Source organism: Sinocyclocheilus grahami, unplaced genomic scaffold (genome assembly GCF_001515645.1).
Source record: "Sinocyclocheilus grahami isolate Dianchi unplaced genomic scaffold, SAMN03320097.WGS_v1.1 scaffold154.1, whole genome shotgun sequence".
Lineage (NCBI taxonomy): Eukaryota > Metazoa > Chordata > Actinopteri > Cypriniformes > Cyprinidae > Sinocyclocheilus > Sinocyclocheilus grahami.
This window is the reverse complement of record NW_015505333.1, coordinates 1,191,173-1,212,548: the sequence shown is the minus strand read 5'-3', so window position 1 is coordinate 1,212,548 and position 21,376 is coordinate 1,191,173. Positions and strand designations below refer to the sequence as shown.

General features: G+C 38.7%; 1 protein-coding gene and 1 long non-coding RNA gene across 2 annotated transcripts in view; one reads left to right on the top strand and one right to left on the bottom strand.

Annotated features, from left to right (window-relative positions):
- Positions 1–630: 630 nt before the first annotated feature.
- LOC107592560 (kinesin-like protein KIF21B) overlaps positions 631–21,376 on the top strand; it is a 107,838-nt gene continuing 87,092 nt past the window's right edge. The window contains exon 1 of the mRNA XM_016282090.1: positions 631–1,078. Within this exon, the coding sequence (XP_016137576.1) occupies positions 1,038–1,078 (41 nt within the window). The 5' untranslated portion in view covers positions 631–1,037. The remainder of the gene's footprint in view (positions 1,079–21,376) is intronic.
- Positions 1,089–2,746, bottom strand: LOC107592562 (uncharacterized). The gene is made up of 3 exons (XR_001609994.1): positions 2,665–2,746; positions 2,024–2,035; positions 1,089–1,806 (listed from the first exon to the last, which is right to left on the bottom strand). It is a non-coding gene; the product is annotated as an uncharacterized lncRNA (long non-coding RNA).

Genomic DNA, 21,376 nt, shown 5'->3' with positions numbered 1-21,376 from the left:
CACAGGAGCATCTCCACCACGTTTTAAATGTTGTATTTTGTCTGATCACATTAAAGGCTGACACTTTAAACACAATGGATAAAATGAAAGACCCTTTTGTATAATTTACATGAGAAGAGATGATCTTGACTGGAGATGGCACACATCTTCACATCACATTCTTACACATCACATGCCCCATATTTCATATCAAGCATGCACTTCACTGTAACAAAAATAAATACATTTATGAGGGTTTGTGGTTCTGATGGAAATGACGCCACAACAAAGTGACAGTTATCATTTGTGTAAAAATGAATAAATAATTTTCACATAATGAGTAGACATGCATGTACAGTTTTACGTTAATTTCACTCTTTGTTCAGATTAACAGTTTTAATCATGTAAAAACAGAAACACATTTATATAACTAAAACAACGTAAGATTACAAGCTCAATTATTTCTCAGTACCCTTGAGTAAAGTAGTAGTGAATCGTTCTTCGGTTTTGTTTTGCATGAATCGGATTTCCCAAAGCAACGTTCAGACGTGTCAACTGAAGCTTCGTTGAATCTACGACCGCTAAATCTGCTTTTAAAGGTAATCCGCCGCTGAGCTCTAATTGGCCAATTACATCCATATGTGGGCGGGGACAGCAGCTATGTGTGGTCGTGAGGCGTGCCAATCATCTGCGTTTAGACACGCCCACACTGCTCTCAGAGAGCGCTGCACATTGAACGTGCGGCACACAGGCGCTGTGCGTGGTTTCGGATGCACGCTCTAGCACCACTCGCATATATGACAGGATACGAGCTCGGAGGAAGAAAATATGCCGAGCTCCGTCATGTTTCATGCGATTTATACGCCACTGTGCTGCTTTCAGCTGTATTCTAGAGCTGAGCCGCGATGTCTGGCTGCGTAACGCTGATTGACGGACCGGATCGGTGGCTCGCCTGTTGTTAACGCACAAGAGTGTTTGCAGTTCGTGCGCAAACTTTGCGAGAACTTCACGGCATCGCTTCTCATTTTGACAGGCGAGGTGAAACGGCAGCACAAAGCATGGCGACACAAAACGACTGCTGTGTCAAGGTCTCTTTAAGGTAAGCCCGACTGTACCCCTATGCAACCATCATTTCCTATTGTTTGTACTACAGCACACTCTTCGTTGTATTTTACGCGCTTTATTGATTTATTTACACTCAAAACAAAGAGTTTATAGGACAAACAGGGCTGTTGCAGTTCTTTGGGTGTGTGCAGCGCTAGGTAAGACCCGGGTGATAGGGTGGGCACATGCACATAGATGCAATATTGCAAAATTAAAATTGCTTGCAAGTGTCAAACACACAGCTGTGCGCGGTAACTGTAGTTCCCATGTGCCGCCACATACATGTTACATGCACGCATAATGACATGCATAATGCAAATCGAGACAGAAGTTATATTTAGGTTTGGCACGTCTCGTGCATTGTATACAAGTGTGCGGCAAGGTGCATTTAATTGCGTTCTGAGTTTTGCATAACTGCTGAAGGACGTCAGATGATGCAGGGATGTCTGCAAGGTGATAATGACACAAAGACACGCGCGCGCTCCCTCAATGTCCTTCTTTGCTTTGTTAAAACCCCACATTAAGGATTAATATCGCTGTAGATCAGTATCAGATCGATTCGCATTCATCTGCAGTGATCATCAGAATTGCCAATCACATAATGCCATTATTCACTAGCGGTGAGCTCGTAAATTGAAGCGCGTGTCAGCAGTCTGGAGAGGTGGGCTGCAGCATGACTGGAGGCGGTGGTCTAAGCATTGTCTGGATCCTCTTTCGATCAGTCTGATGGAAGAAGATCGAGATCAAGTCAACTGTCTGGGTGTGTTATAGCCCTGAGGTGAGCTCGTGTGCATGTGCTGTGTGGTGTTATAAATGGAACTGTGTTGCAGTAATGCAAGATTAAAGTGGATCTTTTGTGTTGTCCAGTATTAGGAAGTGTGGCTGCAGGTGCATGGTTGATTTTGCACAGTGAGCATGCTTTACTGTGGATGCTACTCACTCAGGGTCACACCTGCAGATGGGAGGGGGAGCATTACATCAATGAATGAAGTGGACCCACGTGTTCTGCTGAGCATCACAAAGACAGACTGTTATTTAAAGCTATACTTGAACCGGATCCAGCTCCAATGCTTGCAAGGCAGGGCTGGATTGATATTGCTCAAACATCCGTGCTTCTTGGTCAGTCAAGCGTCACTGTTAGTATTGCACATGCTTAACATAAAGGGGTGTTCCCACTGACAGCGATGTGGAGCAACAAAGTGACCGAGTGTCATCCATTTTCAATGATAATTGGAAACTTCTGAGAAAAGTCAGCTTGAAAATGGCAAAATTAGTGACCCACCACCAGAGATGTTATTACAGAGGTGATCGACTAATGTTAATGCATGAGAAGAATCATAACACTTAATATGGCATTCTAGAAAATCTAATCTAGTTAAGGTTGTAGCTGGCTGCTGTAGTTGACTCAAGTGCAACCGAGTGCATTTGTATGTGTGGCTTTCCTTGAATGTTGGCTCAAAATATCAAACTGATAACATGGATTCGTAGTCTGAGGGTAAAGTATAGAGTCTGCACCAATCATACAGTTTGCCTGCCCATTCAGTCTTAATGGGTAACGGTAAATGAGCTTGGCTTGCTGACCTTGAAGGAGGCTCGATCCCGAGGCTCGGCTTGAGCTCTGAGTTAACCCCCCTCAACACATAGTAAGAGATGTTACAGAGGTGAAGGGATGGTGGAAGAATTGTTGCCACGAAGGCTCAGTGGCTGCTGCTTATATATGCTTGTAATGATGATTGACAGGACTGAATGATTAGGCTCCTCCCGAACCTATGTTTTGAACTTCATTTCTAGAAATTAGAATCTAGTTAAAGTTTGCATGAAATACAAAATCACACAATTTTCAAAATTCATGTTATTGGGAACAATTCATTCATGCATGTTTATTTTTTATATGTAAACTTTTATTCTTAATCACAATATCATAACTCGATCATCCAGTGAAATGCCAGCCTTCAAGTGCACTTGGGAAACTCCGAATCAGGCATTTGTTATTCAAGACAGAAACATAACAAGGAAGCAGCATAAACAAATGATATGTAATATCACCACTTTGTTACATGAAGAAAACAGTGGTAGTTGAGTGAATTACTTTACACCGTTCACTACAAACTTGCTTTCTGTTCACCGACATCTATATAAATGATAGATATATGGTATTATCTATATTATAGATGAGTGTTTCCGCCATGTTTCAAATTGACACACCCCTTTCAGCGTCACAACTCTGCAACTCTTGTATCATCTAGAATTCTGAGTTTCCCACTTGTAAATACAACTTTGTTTGGTCATTTATGTGCTTGGAACTTGTAATTAGGAATTAGATAAGAGTCAACAACCAGTGAATTGAGTCAAGTACTTGCCATAATTTTTTTTTCTCTTTCTTTTGGGTGTACATCACAATACGAAAGAAAGATCTGTTGCTACTCTCTGTTATATCGCGAGAAATTGCGAAAAAATGAACCAAGCGCATTTGGATGCAGTCTTTCCTTAATATCCTCCAGCTAGATGAAGTGATAGTCTTGAGGGTAAAATTCTGGAGTCCGCTCCAATCATAAGCAATTTTTCTGTGAAATTAGTTTTAACACTGACTAGCCAAAATTCACAGACTGATTCTGACTCTCCCCAGATCTGGGCTGAAGTTGTGTATTGTAATCTAGCTGTACTTGTGTTTCATTGTCATTTTTTAGGTGTTTGAGGAGGTGTAGAAAAGTATTGACCAATGATGGTTAATTTTGCTGTGTATATTAGGGTTGGGCCGATAGACGACAGACATCGCGATGTTAAGCTGACATCGTGATAACCCCCCCCCCCCCCTTTGGAAAGGAAATTAAGTGTACTAACAAATAAAAACATTTTATGTTTTGATTAATGTTACTTGTTAGTGGGCTATAAATCTGATCTCATGTGAAAGGATAATCAGTGACTGATGGAAAAATGCATTTTAGTGTCTTTAAACTAATGTCAAATTAGTTGCAGTCTTTGCATAGCAGAATTAAAAGAGGGGTTTAGATCGTGGACAAGAGTCATCATTAGGGTTGGGCCGATAAACGATGCAATCATCCATTGCCGACGACTGACAGACATCACGATGTTGAGCCGGCATCGTGATCTCCCCCCATACCCCCCGCATCCCAGTTCCATGTTTGGAAAGGAAATTAAGTGTACTACGGAAACCCTAAAGGGAATAAATAGCCTACGAGATGGGAGGATATAAAAATATTTCGCGTTCGTGAGTTTAAACTCAATAAATATAACTTTGTTTTCCTACCTCCACAAGTGCCATCTATTATTGCGTTGTTTATCTAAAAGTGCACTTTTGCTTGTTTTAAATCTAGCCAAAAAGCCATGTGTTGACTGTGAAACAGTAGACTTTAATTATATGAATTTATGGTGTTATTACTACATTTCAGTGTCAATCCATGTTTTTTTTTTTTACCGCAAATAATGCGCTGTCACTTTAAATCAGTGCGTGCGGCACAGCAGCACAGCAGAAATAGATTGGGTAGTACAATTCGACAACGAAAAATGCTACCTGTAAAATTATGGTTTATTAATGTCTACACCACAACCCTAAACCTACCCTTACAGTAATGCAAATACACTAATTATGTGTTATATTCGCAGTTGTAGCTAGAAGGGATACAGCTACAGGAAACCAACAATAAATAATTTGTTCTACCTATTAGATTGTGTTTTATTAAAGTCTACACCTACCCCAACCCTAAACCTACCCTTACAGTAATGCAGATACATTAAATATTGTTGTTCAGAATGAGAAAAAGGACGTAATATTGATGTGCGCATGCGCAGTAAACCCTGGTAGGACAATCTGACGGGTAGGATAAAATGTCAGGACACCGGACTGCAATCACGTGCGGTGTGAACGCTCTGATCTGTTAACATGGGCACGGAAAAAATACGCACCACAGATGGTGTGTTATACTTTTTTACGTGAGCAATCCTGACTTGTACAAATACAAGTAGTCCGTGTCTGCGACGTCTGTGTACGCGGACTACTTGTATTTATACTACTGAAAGCATACGCTGATGGTCCGCTCTGCGGACGTGTTCCATACATGTGCAGTAGATCGGCTTGAACAATGAACAAACAATGGCCCAGAGTTATTGCACATCTGGCTGTCTTTTATATTGTATATCGAGAAGCAGCCTACTGACGGTCACAAAAAATGGGCACACTCTCCGATGACGATTTTTACGTCACGCATACCATGGCGGACCCTTGCGGACCCGGAAAGTATAACACAGGCTGAGTGTGTGAACCTGGCGTTACGTTTGTATGCCCGCCCGGTCTGTTCTGTTCTCGTGCTCCATTTATGCTTCGGATAGCATACTGCGGGAGGTCGGGGGTGAGGAAAATCATGCTATAAAGCGATTTAGAAATCGCGCACGCTCAAACCGTGATTTTTATGACGATTTCGATTAATCGCACAGCCCTAACCCCACCAAACTCCCCCGCCCCGCCTACTGATGTCATCGTCCATCACGACGTTTCACTGTAGACATTGTCCAATGCCAATTTGGTAGACATCGCCCAACCCTAGTGTCTATCATATGCAATCCTCTTGAGGAGCGACAAACTCCTCAAACCCGACATATGAAGTCAAAACTAGGAAGCAGTGAAATCCTCAAAATGCCATTTATTTCATCATTGGCAGTTCTTTTTTGGTATTTCCCTGCAGAGTCATTGGATAAGGGCAGACAGGATGTGATTGGGCTGGGACGGTGAGAAATTGAGGACATCAGTCAATTAGTATCTTCCTTGATGCTCACTTTAACAACACACAAGATCTGATGACGGATCTTAACAATTCAGTTCTTTCTTGATGAAATCCCAACCAGTAGCCTAATTTACAGTCTTGGGAACGGTTATACTGTTCTGCATTTACAGTATGTCATGTCATTGTTGTCGTTTGGGAAATGAACTACTTCCCCATCATTATTGAGAGACAGAATGTCCTTGCCACAGTGAGAATGTGATCTCAATGTAGCAAGCTCAGCTTCACTTCTCATGAGTGGACCCTTTTTCTCCCTCATTTCCTATTAATCACTATCAAAGCCTGTAGTTGAGAGATTGATTATGTTTGCGCCTCTGTGGGTGGGAGTTTGCATCTGTATTGTGTGTGTGTGTGTGTGTGTGTGTCGTCCCATGGGTGTATGTCATCTGGAGGCCATCTTTCCTTGCCTCCATCCTTCTGGTGTAGAGTCTGTAGACGAGTGAGACGTTCTCCAGGAGTGTTGACTCAACAGCGCTGGTATAATTAAACACCAAGCGAAAATTTGTTCTGCTGATGATTTTCTTGCCTGATAAAAGAAGTTTATCCATACTGAGGCGGCAGGCTGTCTGTATTTGGAGGGTCTCCTAGGAATCCCTTCAGGGTCTCGAGATAACACGTCTTATGATTTTATATTTTCAGGAATGTTCTAACATTGCTAGCTGTTCTTAGTCTCCTTTCTCTTTGAACTGAGCTCAAACTTAATGGTTGCCAGATAAGTGCCGGCATCTGACAGTTTGAGAAATGCATGATCTGTTTATGTGTCCAGTCTGCTTCCTTCTGACATGACTTGATCTTTTCTCAAGGGTCTGGCTGAGAATGCAGGGGTTTGTGGGGGGATCATATTAATAGTTGAGGCTCCTGGGAACTAGACTCGTAATTGCTTTGTTTATGAGAATAGCATCCTCCAAGACTTCAGGGTAAAGCATTTTGGGTCTTTTGAGATCCTTGGCACCCCCAGGAGTTACATGGTGGAGGTGATCACAAATGACAGCGTGCATAATGAAGATAAAAGAAAAATCAAGTCCGCAGTTTACCCGTGGAATTGGGCTACTTTTTCACTCTTGCTGCGGGTTGTTTTTCAAGCGACCCCACTAACACAATGTTTACCCCCGGAATGCGTTTAGGCTAGTTTTGAGAAGCAATTGGGAGGGTTTTGTTGTGAAAACCTGGCAACCCTGTTCGTATTGTTCTTTTGCGCATTGCGGGTCAGTTCAGAACCATGATCCGTTCACACTGGAAATCTGATATTGGCCACATTTAAAACAACAATGTGAACAGCTATACAAGAAAATCGGTTAGGAGCAAAAATCGGAATTGAGCGCTAAGGCTCGCAGTGTGAACGTAGCCGTTGAATTCATGTTGGTTTCATGTGGTTTTGAAAAACATTTATGGCATTTTTCGTAGGAAAAATGTAAATTCAATGACTTCAAAAATGTTATGTGGTATAACCAAGTTAAAAGTTGTAACATATTTTCCTTACTTCTTAAAAACAAGAATGTACACCTTAATCATTATTTTCAAAAAAGTTTATTTTTTAATATTTAAAAAGGTATTTAATTTAACCTTTAATATTTAAAGTTTAAAAGTGTTCAAATATATAATGAATTATTGATTTATAAATATCTTAGGTTTTGTGGAGACTCGCCACATGGCATTTTAATAAACTTCAGAGATTTTTAAGAAACTTTATTGACCTCATTTCCATTTCCCCCCCCTGCATCATGGTTGCACCACATGACTTCGATTTGGTGGATGAATATTTTTCAAATATGAATTACTTAAAAAAAAATAAAAAAAAGAATAAAGTAATATGCCAAACTACTTTACTTTTCAAGAATTTCATTCTTCTAATTCTTTATGCCCCACAAAAATCAAAATGAATTTTAATTAAGCAATTTCAAACTCATTGCATATTTGTATTTTTTTTTTTTATAAATGGTGATTTTTTTTTTTTTTTTTTTTTAAAAATGGTTTCAAAAAAAAAAAAAAAAAAAAAAATATATATAATTGAAAAAAATGTCATGTCATTGACTCCTCTGTGATTGTCAGTATTTACTGAATGCGTTGTGATCTCAGTTGCTTGACTTCTAATAGAGACTGGTCCATTTGGCCATCCATTAAGCTCTATTAAGGAACCTGAACAATGCAAGTTGAATTGTATGCCACTGCTCACTGTCCTTTGTAAAGGTGGCCTACTTACTGCCTGTTTTGTAACCTTTATGTCATATAGACAGAATGTATGGGCCTTTTCTCTGGTTTTGATGGGTGTGTGGAAAAGAGTTTGGTTTATTTAGTTGGACATTTCGATTAATTTAGGCACACAGAAATGCAGAAGATGGCCTAAACCATTTTTTGCTGCATAAAGGCAGGGCGAAGTAGCTTCTTTAGTTCTTACTTGATAATGCTTACTAATAGAACGACTTCCTCAACTGCCACATGAGCTGTACTTTTTTCTGTCGATCTCTGTTTCTTTACTTCCTGCTGATGCAATATTTAGGCCCTGGGCGGCAGATAGGGCGGAGTCCCGTGAGTTTAAACCTCACAACCACAAAACGCACTAGCCGGCATTTTCATGAACAGACCATGTCATCACACGCACCTCACTGCAAGTCAGTCGCTTAAATTAAAGACGCTAATTGCATGCTATGTTGTGAAAATCTCACTATGACTATCCTTCCTGCTGTTTCCACAGGAAATCGTTCGCCCTGCGAGGCAGTAGATTATGTGTAGTTGAATGCGTTAAAGTTCAACGCACCGCACATGAAGTGATAGCTGAGGGGGTCAGAGGTATGTTTCTGTGACCTACTTGTGACATTAGTCTCAGTTTCTCGCAGACAGGAAGACGTGCTATTAAATGCACCCAGTAGTCCGTTTGCCTCAGGGCTTCCCTTTAAAACCTCTTCCAGACCCGCCGACCCTGATTCACTGACATGAGAGCATCAATTGATAATGTCTCTCTGAGTGAATTAGATGCTGTTCTGGTAGACATCGACGAAAGAAAAGGCCAGTTGTGTTTCAAATGAAAAGGGGAAGAGACTTGGAGGGAGGCGGGGAGAGAAAGGGAGAGTGAGAGGGCGAGAGAAAACAGGAAGTGTCTTTTTCTCTTTCAGTGTCAAAAGGGCTGCATCAAAAAAATCAACATTAGTTCTCAGTGGAAGCATACAAAGAGAGGCATTTATGAATTATTTGTGTGTGTGATCGGTCACTTTGTGTGTTTTGAGGGCACTAATAAACGGCTGCATGTCACAGTCCCTCACAGAAAGCAATGTCATTGAGCCGTAGAGTAAAAGAATAAAATTCTGTCGCTTTTTCATGGAATGCAATGAGAGATGCTTTGCAGAATGTTCATGCTGTGCTTTTCTATCTGTATTTATATGCGCAGGAGAAATTACCCCATGATTTACTCACCCTCAAGCAATCGTAGGTGTATATGAGTGAGTGAGTGACGTGACATGTGGCCAAGTATGGTGACCCATACTCGGAATTAGTGCTCTGCATTTACCCATCCTAAGTGCACACACACACACAGCAGTGAACACACACAAACCGTGAACACACACCCGGAGCAGTGGGCAGCCATTTATGCTGGGGCGCCCGGGGAGCAGTTGGGGGTTCAGTGCCTTGCTCAAGGACACCTCAGTCGTGGTATTGAAGGTGGGAGAGAGCGCTGTACATTCACTCCCCCCACCTACAATCCCTGCCGGTACGAGACTCGAACCCACAACCTTTTGGGTTATGAGTCCGACTCTCTAACCATTAGGCCACGACTTCCCCTTATATGACTTTCCTCTTTCAGACAAAAACAATCAGAGTTAAATAAAAAAATGTCCTGCCTCTTCCAAGCTTTATAATGGCAGTGAATGGGGGTCGAGATTTCGAAGGTCAAAAAAGTGCATCCATCCATCATAAAAAGTGCTCCACACTGAATAAAGGCCTTCTGAGGCGAAGCGATGCGTTTGTGTAAGTAAAATATCCATATATAAAACTTTATTAACCATAATTTCTAGCTTCCGCTAAATGGTACGCGCATTCGCGAGAGAGTGGCGTTCCAGCGGATGACGAAGGATGTTGGGGTAGCATAAGCATTTTTTATGATGGATGGATGCACTTTTTTGGGCTTCAAAACCTCGACCCCCATTGACTGCCATTATAAGGCTTGGAAGGGCCAGGACATTTTTAATATAACTCTGATTGTTTTCGTCTGAAAGAGGAAAGTCATATACACCTAGGATGGTTTGAGGGTGAGTAAACCATTGGGTAAATTTCATTTTTGAGTGAACTATCCCTTTAAGTCTCTCCCTCATACAAAGCTATATAGTTTTCTGGAAAACAGCAATGAACGTTCTGCAAAAATTCTCCTTTATAAAAAAGGACCAAGTACGTTTTAAATGACTTGAGGGTGCATAATAATGTTAACTTTTTTGCGTGTACTTTTACTTTGTTACAAAACTTTAATTGGAATCAAAGGAGCATGACATAAGTAATTCCCAGCGTGTCCTCTTTGGTCGTGTTTAATCTTATCATAGTTGCAAAATAATTAACCTAGAGGACTTCATGGTTTTTGCATTTAGTATTTCAAAACTTTTTGCTGACAGAAGCTCTTTTTTTCCGTCTTATTCAAATTTCAACAAAGGTTCAGGAAACTTCAATGGGGCTTTTCTTTTGTGAATCTGAAGTACACATACATGGGCTATTTTTCCTCCTTCACGCTCCTCTAGACTCTCGTGGCTCCCTGCCGGACTGTCCAAGGGCTGTGCTGCAACACTGAGACCGCAGAGCGCAGCCCCCTCCCTCAGATGCTGGTCCGCATTCACGGCGAGCTCGTACCCCGGCCTTTGAAATCAAACTGACCCCCTGCTGCCCTCTACAGCCACCAGCCCCCACCCATAGTTCTGCTTTTCTCCTGTGAATTGGGGGGTTGTGGGACAATTAAGTGAATAGATCATTGGGTTTGGACCCTTTGCACCGGTCCCTCAGTAACTTTTTTTCATACTGCATAACAGAACCAGGGCCGGGACAATGACACAGGCTCAGTTCACCCAGGTTTTGGAGCACCCAGTGAGGGCTTGTCTGCTTTGTTCACGGGACCTTCTGGACATTGCACAGCTTGTAAACGATAATAAAGAAGTTGTTTAATGGATCTAAGGGACCAGCTGGTGATTAGGTATCTTAAGCCGTAAGGAGCTTAAATAGGTCCTGGGGTCTCTGATGAAATTGGTTTTGCTTCCTTATTAGTGGTAGCAAAAAAGGCAGCTTCTAAGGCAAGCACCATTGCTTGTTAAACATTGGCGTGTAACTTCCTCACTGTTTGTGCTGCAGACTTGGATGGTAGTTAAAATTTTGCAGCTTGATGAAGAGAGATGTGCTGTTTTTAAGCAGTCAAACTTTGATATTTAACCCAGTGTACTAACTAACTAACTAAAAATACAATAAAAAATAAAATAAAAAATCCTGTGGACTTACACTACCATTCAAAATTTGGGGTTGGTAAGATGTTGAAAACTGTTGTACTGTTTTGTTTTTTCCCCAGATTTAAAAAAAAATGAATAGAAAGTTAAAAAGAACAACATTTATTTGAAATGGAAGTCTCTTGTAACATATAAATGTCTTTACTGTCAATTTTTTTTTCCATTGAATGTAATTAATATTTAATCAAATTAAAATCTTTCCCCAAACTTTTGAATGGTATTGTAAAAAATACCTTAGCAACCACATTGCAACAAACCATTCGCAACACCCTAGCAACCACCCACAACATCCTAGTATTGTGTTGCATGGCCAGACACAACAGAAAACTTAATGTAGTATTCTTCGTAAGTTTTACAAATTGTTAAATTTTATTATAAACGGTCAAAAGTCACGTTTACCATTGCTCTGTGAAATTTTGTGGGCAAAATCATTTCAGTAGGACCAGGAATTTTGTGTAAGGGTGAAACATTTCCCCACACAGATTTTACATCACATTTTTCACACAATTTTGCCACATTGGCCAACAGAATGCTGCTTGGTTTGAAAGTGACGACTGTGTGAGCAGTGTTTCATTTATCACTGACAATAATCCATGCATAGCACTTTTTTCTTGTGCCATGGTGACAGACCTGATCGAAAACAGCATGTGACTGACTGTGTTTGTTTGGAGGTGTGTTTACTCCTGTAAGAAACACACATTTGCTTAGAAGAGGCATTAGATGGCATATAGCTTGCTCACCCCCCAGGGACTCGCTCCCACTCAGGCTGGGTCACGCTGTCTGGCCCAGCAAACACAACCGGGTTCTGGGGTTACTGAGGGCCGCTGCTCGTTTAATTCATGCTTGGTGCGAATAGGAACAGATGAATGTCTCACCTGTTCAGAGAGGTTGATTACCATGTGACTGTTAATGCCGAAGAGTCATTTTATTTAAAGATAATGAACTGATGAATACAATTACTTAGAAGTGACCTTTTATAAAGAGCCTATTTACATGAATAGGATCTGTCTGCTACTTCGCTGAATATACTTATTTTTACCACACAATAAGCTCTCAATCACATGCGCACGCACTCATTGACGCTCCCAGCTGCGATCATCGGGCCGTATGACCTTGAAATGGGTGTTGAGAGAGGAGAGACTGAACCAAGCCTCTGGAAATCCACCGATGTGCCAAAGTCACTCTTTTAAAACCATAACATACATCTGCGTGAATGTGTGTCTGAGTTTGGAATGGAATATTAGCATATTGCACATTCCGGCTTAATACACATATATGCTTCTTAGTATTATAATTGCATGTGAAACATTATTATACAAAGATTTAAAAGAATATTACATTGTTGTCACATGACATCATTATATTTGTTTAATTCAGCAAATGCTGTCTATGATCTTGTACAAGGAAAACACCACTGTAATGCATTTTAATTCAGTTTTGTGTAAAAAATGGTTTGTGTTGGCAGTGTGATCAAATTATGTGTCAAGAAAGAACACCGCAGGTATAATTTCAGTTTAATTTATCACACTGGAAATGGAAGGTAAAGTGGCAAATATTTTGGCAAATTAACAGGTCATCTGAGCACTTCACATATAGAAGACTTGCATAGTATGGAAAAAGTAGGATTCTGTTCAAAACATTGTATTTGGATTTTTCTGTTTGGGATTTTAATAAAACTTTTTATTTTATAATATTTTATATTATATTATATTTTATGTGTTGTGCTGTGTTGTGTTGTGTTTAGTGAGAGAAAATGTGTGTGTAATTTAATGGGTTTTAATGTGGAGGTGAGGATTGACCTAGAATCTTTTTGGAGGTGGAACACTGTGGCATTATCATATCACAAATGCTCATCTCCATAATCGGACAGCTCTCCGGATGAAGACACTGAGTAATTGTTCACCTGTTCTCCTCACTTCCGTAGCTGTCATATGCGCACAGTTTTAATAATATTCCTGATGACCCTGCTTTCTTTTGTTTATTCAGCAGAGTATTATACTGCTTTTTATTGCTCTTCCCCTCAGCCTCCTTGACTGGCCAGCGAATGACTATTTTGTTCGCAAAGCCCTCCTTAGATTTCTGTAATGGGGGTAATCCCATCCTGCAGGCCTTACGGATCTCTGAACGGCTCTCTGGGAGTTGTAGTCCAGGTGAGAACGTGAGTTTTGGAATCAGATCTCAAGGTCTTTGTGAACCATTAATTGGGCCTGCTGTAGATGCTTTAGAGCAGGGATCCTCAAATCTGGCCCACGAGATCCACTTTCCTGCAGAGTTTAGCTCTAACCCTAATCAAACACACCTGAGCATGCTAATCAATGTCTTCAGGATCATTCGAAAATCACAGGTAGCTGAGTTTGATCAGGGTTGGAGCTAGACTCTGCAGCGCATTGGACCTCCAGGGCAAGATTTGAGGAACCCTGCTTTAGAGACTCATCAGATTATTAATCATGGGGGTGAAATTAAGTCATCCAGCTTTGTTACAAAACCTAGTAGCGAGCCACCTACCTTGACAATATTTTAAAGGGAAAGTTCATCCAAAAAATTAAAATTGTCATGTACTCGCCCTCATGTCATTCCAAACTACTACACAATACAATATTTGGAAAGTGTTTTTAGCTGTTTTTTTTCCATATGGTGAAAGTCAATGGAGCCCAAAACTTTCATGCTCCAAAAAGCTTTTCTGAAGCGACACAATAATTTTGTATATTGAAAACATCAGCACTTATCTTCTGTTCATTCATGTTCATTCACTTGCACATTGTGCAAATTGTGCAATTCAAGTGACGTGCAAATCGACAATTGATTCCAATAGAGTTTGATGTTAGCATGTGTAGCGAATCAGCTCATGGGGAAATATGAATAATTAATCAGAACTAGTTATAATTAATTATAAATATTTAGATCCGCTGTAGATATTTACTTGACCTCTCAGGGTCAACTGTCTGTCAATTCTAAGAACGTTAATTTCCTGGTTAAGGGAAATTACTTTCTTACTGTACAATTCTACACAGAGCTTGTAGCATAAATCTGCATGATTAAGTGACTCCAGTTATGAGCAAACAATGAACAACGTCAAGTGTGATACAAGTAAGACTTTATTAACTACATAAACACTTAAACTAGTCCAACATACTACATAAACACTTAAACTAGTCTAACATACTACATAAACACTTAAACTGGTCTAACACACACACACACACACGCATACAGTTGGTATAGGAAAGGGTTAAAGCTTAACTCAGTAAAGAGGAGAGAGAATAAGAATATGAAGTTATGGAACCATTTGCATATTCAGCAGATCTACCGCCTGAAGGAAACATCAGATTCTTAGTTCAAACACACCTTTGTAAAAAGGTGCAAATGATACCTAATGTATCAATTAATAAAACTAAGTTTGAATACTTGCACGTCTTGTCTGTCTGAAAGAAAGGCTTGATGCAGTCCAAAGGTTCAAGTTGATCTTTGCTGAAGTTGGTTGATGAAAAAGAACCAGTTTGCGTCAGAGAATCTTGGTGAATGGAAAAGTCAAGGCCGAAGCCTGGCACAAAACTTAGGATGTCCTGGAGCGTTGTAGCTCACATCTTCTCAAAACCTAACAGAACCACCAACTCGGGCAGGTCACTGATGTGGGGACTTTAAGGTCTCGGAATATTTGTTAATCTAATGAATGACTGATTTGTTAAATCAAATGAAAAATTGTGTATTTGATTGGTCCAGACGCTACACATGTTGCAAAACGAATGACTTGATACTTTGACACAGATTATGGAAGGCCCGTTTCTGCCACTGAATAAAACATAAAAAAGGTAAATGTGACTTTTTATCTCACAATTCTGACTTTTTCCCTCAGCATTGCAAGTTTACATCTTGCAATTCTGACTTTTTTTTCTCACAATTGTGAGATATAAACTCACAATTGCGAGAAAAGAAGTCAGAATTGCCTTTTTTAATTTTTTATTCAGTGGCAGAAATGGGCTTCCATAGATTATCATTATACCTTAGAAAGAGTAGCGCAATATAACATTTTTGAAATGAATGAAAACTGTTGAAACACCTTTCCGAAAAATAAAAATAAATAAATAAATCCTATAGGCAAAATTCTATAAAATGGTTTTAACAGTTGTGAGTTGTGAAAATTATGTAGGCCTATTCTAGGACCTTTATACTGTGCATGTCTCTGTATGTGTAAGTTGATCAATGTTTTGTCAAAGTATCAAGTCATTAGCGTAGCAAACTGCTAACGTGAAACCATTGGAATCAGTTGTCGAGTTACACTCGAATTGCACCATTTGTATGGCATGAGACACTACCGACGAACAGTAGGTGCATTTCCATTATCAAATTGTGCAAATTTGAAATTGAAAATTGAAAATACGCCTACGGCAATTTCTCAAAAACGTGCAAAAAAAATTTTACGCTCACATGAGGTGGTTTTTCAGAAAAAGTAATATTTTGCAAAGCTGCAATGGAAACGTGTTTTTTTTTTTTTTTCACATTTACAGGTCACATGGCGTATGTAAAAAGTTATATGATCATTCTTTAATGTACTCTAACCTAGGGTTGGGTATCGTTTGAATTTGATCAGTTCCGATTCTGCTTATCGATTCAAATTCTTTTCGATTCCCAGTTTCGATTAAAAATATTCCCATGTGATTAAATAATGATATCAAACATTTATCCTGTATCTCCTTTTTGCAAACCATTTATTGGAGCTGAACACCATTAACAAAAAATCAACAGGCTACATAAAAACTGGACGCTTTAAGAGCTGTTTGTGTGCAAAATAGAACTGCATGATTCTGGATAAATTCTCCCCCCCCCCCACAATGGAAGTTGTGGCACTCTCATGATTCTGAAGAAAAAACATTAGACAACTAAACAAACTCACATGTAATTTATGAATTAATTATTAAATGACTCACTCAAGATGTACTTGTTTCATTACTGGATGAATCAGCATTCTTGAACAAATCTCTTGTATGATTCAAAGACAAATACATTTTAACAGCCCCTTTTCGCCACCTACTGGTGTAACAATGTAATAGATAAACCTTCATTTGAAGCGTCAAATTATTTTCAAAAAGTGATTTACTCTATTTTAATCGTTACCATACACATCGTACACCCAGTTTATATCTGAACTATAAACTTTTATCCCAGTACTTCTGTGAGTTGAATGTTTGTAACAGAAATAATGATACTGTGTGGCTGAAAAGACTGTGAAGCGGTTTCATTCATGACAGACAGCTGCTCTCTTTAGGTCAATAGCAGCGCGAACGCAAATTTAAAATGTTCAAATCACACTGGTGTGATCGTACTCTGCACGGACGAACCAAGTGATCACAACATTGATCGCACACGTCAAAGCTTGAGGAATGAAACTGACGAATCATTGTAATTTAGGAATAGAATCACGCTGCTGTTTGAATCGTGTTCGCGATCTTTAACGATCTATTAAATTAAAGTGCTTTGTCATGTTGGTGGTGACACCTCTCTTGCAACATGTTTAGCTATCACAGATATTATACTTTAGCTTTTTTTGGCTTCTGACCCCAAATGTAGCCAAACTTTGGAGCGCTTAGTTTAGTGAGCAATGTCCTGGCAGATTGCTGGGTCCGGTCCTCACAGATGAAGAAAAAAGAAGCGTGGAATCGAAATTTTAATTTGACAACAAGCATCCGATTCCTGAACTTAAGTATCCGATTCTGGAATCGATTTTCAATTCCCAACCCTACTCTTACTACTCTTACTTTTTTTTAACGTCATTTATAGAATATTGCAAATGTTTTGCGCAAATTTGTAATGGAAACGCTCCTAGTGTTTCAAATCTCTCACTGGTTCCTTTTTATTTTATTATGTTGCTTAAGCAAATCCACTCACTGGGTTTTTGAACAGCTTCTTTGTTATGGATATTATGTAAGTTTACATGGAGTATACATGGATTGTAATAGTCAGCACAGTGGTTTGGACATTTTTGTGTTTGTTTGCATGCATGTATTTTAATACGGGATGGATTTGCATGTGTGTGCATTTGCTTTTGTGCCAGCTTGAGCACAGGAGAGTGGCAGACGTACACAGGCGCTACTTGAGTTATGGAGCTAAAGCAATCTAATAAAGTGACTTGAGAGCGAGAGCATGTAGGTACTATACCTCAAGCTTTGCAATTACAATCTCAGGCTGCCCAGTGAGATCATGTTAATGTGTTGAGGAACTAGAATGCATTGCTGCACAATAAAGTCCCTATAAGCTGCCCCCCCCCCGTTTAATACTACTAACCCTGCTGCGACCCATCCTTTCACTTTCTCTCAGGTAAAGTATGGCACAGCTGAAAATCCCAAAATCTGCCAAAATCACAAAGGGATGCAAAAACTAAGCCAGAATCTCCCGATTAACCATATGATAGTCTGTTAGCATCCGTTCCTCTGATCCTCATATGGCATCTGTGGATAGACACATTGTGGAAAGTAGATGCTTTGGAATATTGTTTGGAAACTTGGTCAAGTTTATGTTAGCAGCATAGGTTTAAAAATATGATGGGCCAATAAGCATTGCATTTTTTTTTAGTCCTTGTGCTTTAATACTGTGAATGATGTCTGTCTGTGATTTTATTGTATTTTTTTTTTTTTAAGGCTTTTGAGAGTAATATATTGTTCTGTAAAAATCAATGTGATCAATAATGGGTTGCATGCATGGGGAAATGACCGGCTCTCAGAGAGAAACGTTGATACTCAAAGGACTCAATGACCATTTACTGAATCATTTTTAAAACATTGCCTGGCTTTTAGGACTCTGATGACCACAACCTTGCATTTTTAGAATTGATGGTGAACATTTCTATGAAGCCGAAATCATAACTACCTTTTAAAACCGATTTATGGCATTAATTATGTTATTCTTTGTATTCATTCTATTATTTAAGAAAAAAGGCTATGTTTGGAATAGCATGTGATGCTAGTTCTACAGTAGTATGTTCAATACTGTTAAAAGTCAGTAAGATTTTAGTTTTTAAAGAAATTAATACTTTTATTCATCAAGACATCTGTAGTTACAAAATGTTTATATTTCAAATAAATCTTGTTCCTTTGACTTTGTTCATTAAAGAATGATGAAAAAAATAAATTTTTCCACAAAAGCAGAAAGCACTATTTTCAACATTCATAATCATGCAAATCATTATATTTCTGAAGGAACATGACACTGAAAATTCAGCTTTGCATCACAGGAATAAATTACATTTTAAAATAGAAAACGGTTCTTTTAAATTTTAAGTTTTTGATCCAATATATGCAGCAGCCTTGGTGAGCAGAAAAAAATCTCACCGACCACAAACCTTTAAAAGTTAGTGTACTGTGTCCCCTAATGAAATGCACTCGACTTGACTTATTTGTCCAGTATGATAGAATGAAACTGAGCATTATTGACCATTACTTTTAACGTCTTTTTTTTATAACTTGAATTCACACTAGTATACCAGAATCAGCCATTCTGTCCTCCAGCTCTCTTGGAAATTCACAGTCAAACCATTCAAAGTCACTCTTTTTCAGTACATTATTTTCAGGATTCAAAGCTGTGAATAGAATAATATCTGGTTTCTCTGGCTCTAAATGGACTCATTCCCATCAGGACAGTATCGCGTTCAGTCCCCCGTAGCCGCCCCTTAATGAACTGAACAACAGTTCCCCTCATTCTCTGACTTCAAAGACAATTATCAATGTGGTGTCACTTCAGCGCTGCTGTATCAGGTTCACACATGACTCTCAGCTTTCTGGGGCCACATGTTTTACAATCACATGCTCGCATTGTTCTCTGTGCACAGTGTGCAGGCACCAGAGTGGCAGTCAAAACAGAGCCACCTTGGTGACTCTAAACACAGAAGACAGGAAGTGCGATGACGGAATAGCCATCCGCTTTCTATTCATTACCTTTCTGAGATAAACAAGAGCTTTTTATGGCCCACTTGGAGAAAAATTAGAACAGAATTTTCAAGCTGTTGCTTAGAGATACATCAATATATGTCAGTAAAACAATAGAGTCTTGCTGCCTGCAGTTGACAAATGATTTTCAAAAGCTTCTAAATTTATATATGTACGTTAGGGGTGTGCGATATTGACAAAATTATATCTCGATATTTTCGGGGATTTTATCGATAACGATAATTAGACGATATTTTGCTGAGTGTGTTATTGTGCTGGTACCTTAAGGACTGCCGAAGACAGCTGACTCCTAATGTTTTTAATATTCTTCATATTCTGTGTGGTGGTCAGTCCATACTGATAGAAATGAATCTTTTCCAATAAGTTTAAACTAATTTTTGCCTTTTATGGGCATTTTTACCTTTATAAAGCCATTTTCTCTAAAAGTGTCCCTTATCTTTTGAGTCAGATTCTTACATTTAATCAGGGAATTAGAATAATAAGACATGTGGGCTGTTACCAAGCAAATTAAATCAACACAGACGCTGCATCTGAAGTGGCATTTAGATGTATTTACACACATGTATTTTGTTTAATGCAAGACATGAATGCATTTAACCTGCAATTACAAATGCATAAATAATGTTTTGATATATTAAACATAAAACGTTGAATACTGATATTTGGAATGATTTAAAACATGGAAAAAAGAAACGAAAGAAAAAGCCGAAATTTGAAATTAAAACCGCCAGTAGGTGGCAGCAAATCACGGTTAATAAGTGAGTTATTGCGATTTAACCGAATCATTTAAACGGTTGATTAATTCAAGAACGAAACACCGTCATGTTGCTCAGAGACACAAAACAGCGCTGTGGCTGTATTCGGAATGATTTTTGTTGGCGAAATAGAGCAAAAACAAGCAATATGGTGACCCCTTGCATAAGCCGCCTCAAAGTAAGGGTGTTGTGGCTGGCTGGCAAGGCATTGCTTTGCAGTTGCTAAGGTTTTCTGAGTGGTTGTAACACATTGCTCTGTGGGTGCTAGGGTGTTCTGGAAGATTGCTAGGTGGTTGTTTACTAGTCAAGTCTAGATGGGTCAATGACAGAGTCTTCAAGATGAAGAAAATGATAATTAAAAAAAAACAAACAAATCTGCTTTGAAATGTATGTGTTAAGTTCTTAGAAATGCGCACTTAGTATTCATGATCCTTTCATATGGTTTTGAATAATTTTTAAATTGCTTTCAAGAAATATTCAATTTAATGACTAAAAATGTCATGTGGTGTAACCATCAAGTAAAACATAATGGTTTCTTTAAATCTTGTATATAGTAAGTGTATACAAGATAGAGATATATAGTAAGTGTATACAAGATATACAAGGCATCAGTCATTAATTTAAAACTAAATGTAGAAATATTTTATAGATAACTGATTTCATATGAAGGTCCTTTGCATGATGTTTTGGTAACACTTTACACTAAGTTTCCATTAGTTAATGCTAGTTAATGTATTAACAAACCATGAACATTTACTACAGTACAGGACATTTATTACAGTATTTATTCATCTTTGTTAATGCTAGTTAATGAAAACACAGTTGTTCATTGTTAGTTCATGTTAATTCACAGTGCATTAACTAATGTTAACAAGCACAACGTTCGATTTTAATAATGCATTAGAAATGTTGACATTAACATTAAGATTAATACATGCTGTAGAAGTATTGTTCATGCTTAGTTCATGTTAACTAAAGTAGTTCACTAATGTTAACTAATGAACCTTATTGTAAAGTGTTACCGATACTTCCTATTAATTTTTTTAACACAATGTTTTTGCAAATTAGTTGTACCATTTGACTTTGGTCGCACCCATTGATTTATAATTAATGATTTATGCATTTAGCAGACGCTTTTATCCAAAGCGACTTACAGTGCATTCAAGGCTATACATTTTTTACCAGTATGCGTGTTCCCCGGGAATTGAACCCACGACGATTTGGCGAACAATTATTTTTAATTTTTTTTTTCAAATATTCATACGATTTTAAACACTGCGAAATGAATTGCGTACCAAAGTAAAAAAAAAAAAAAAAAAATTTTCTTGACATATGCC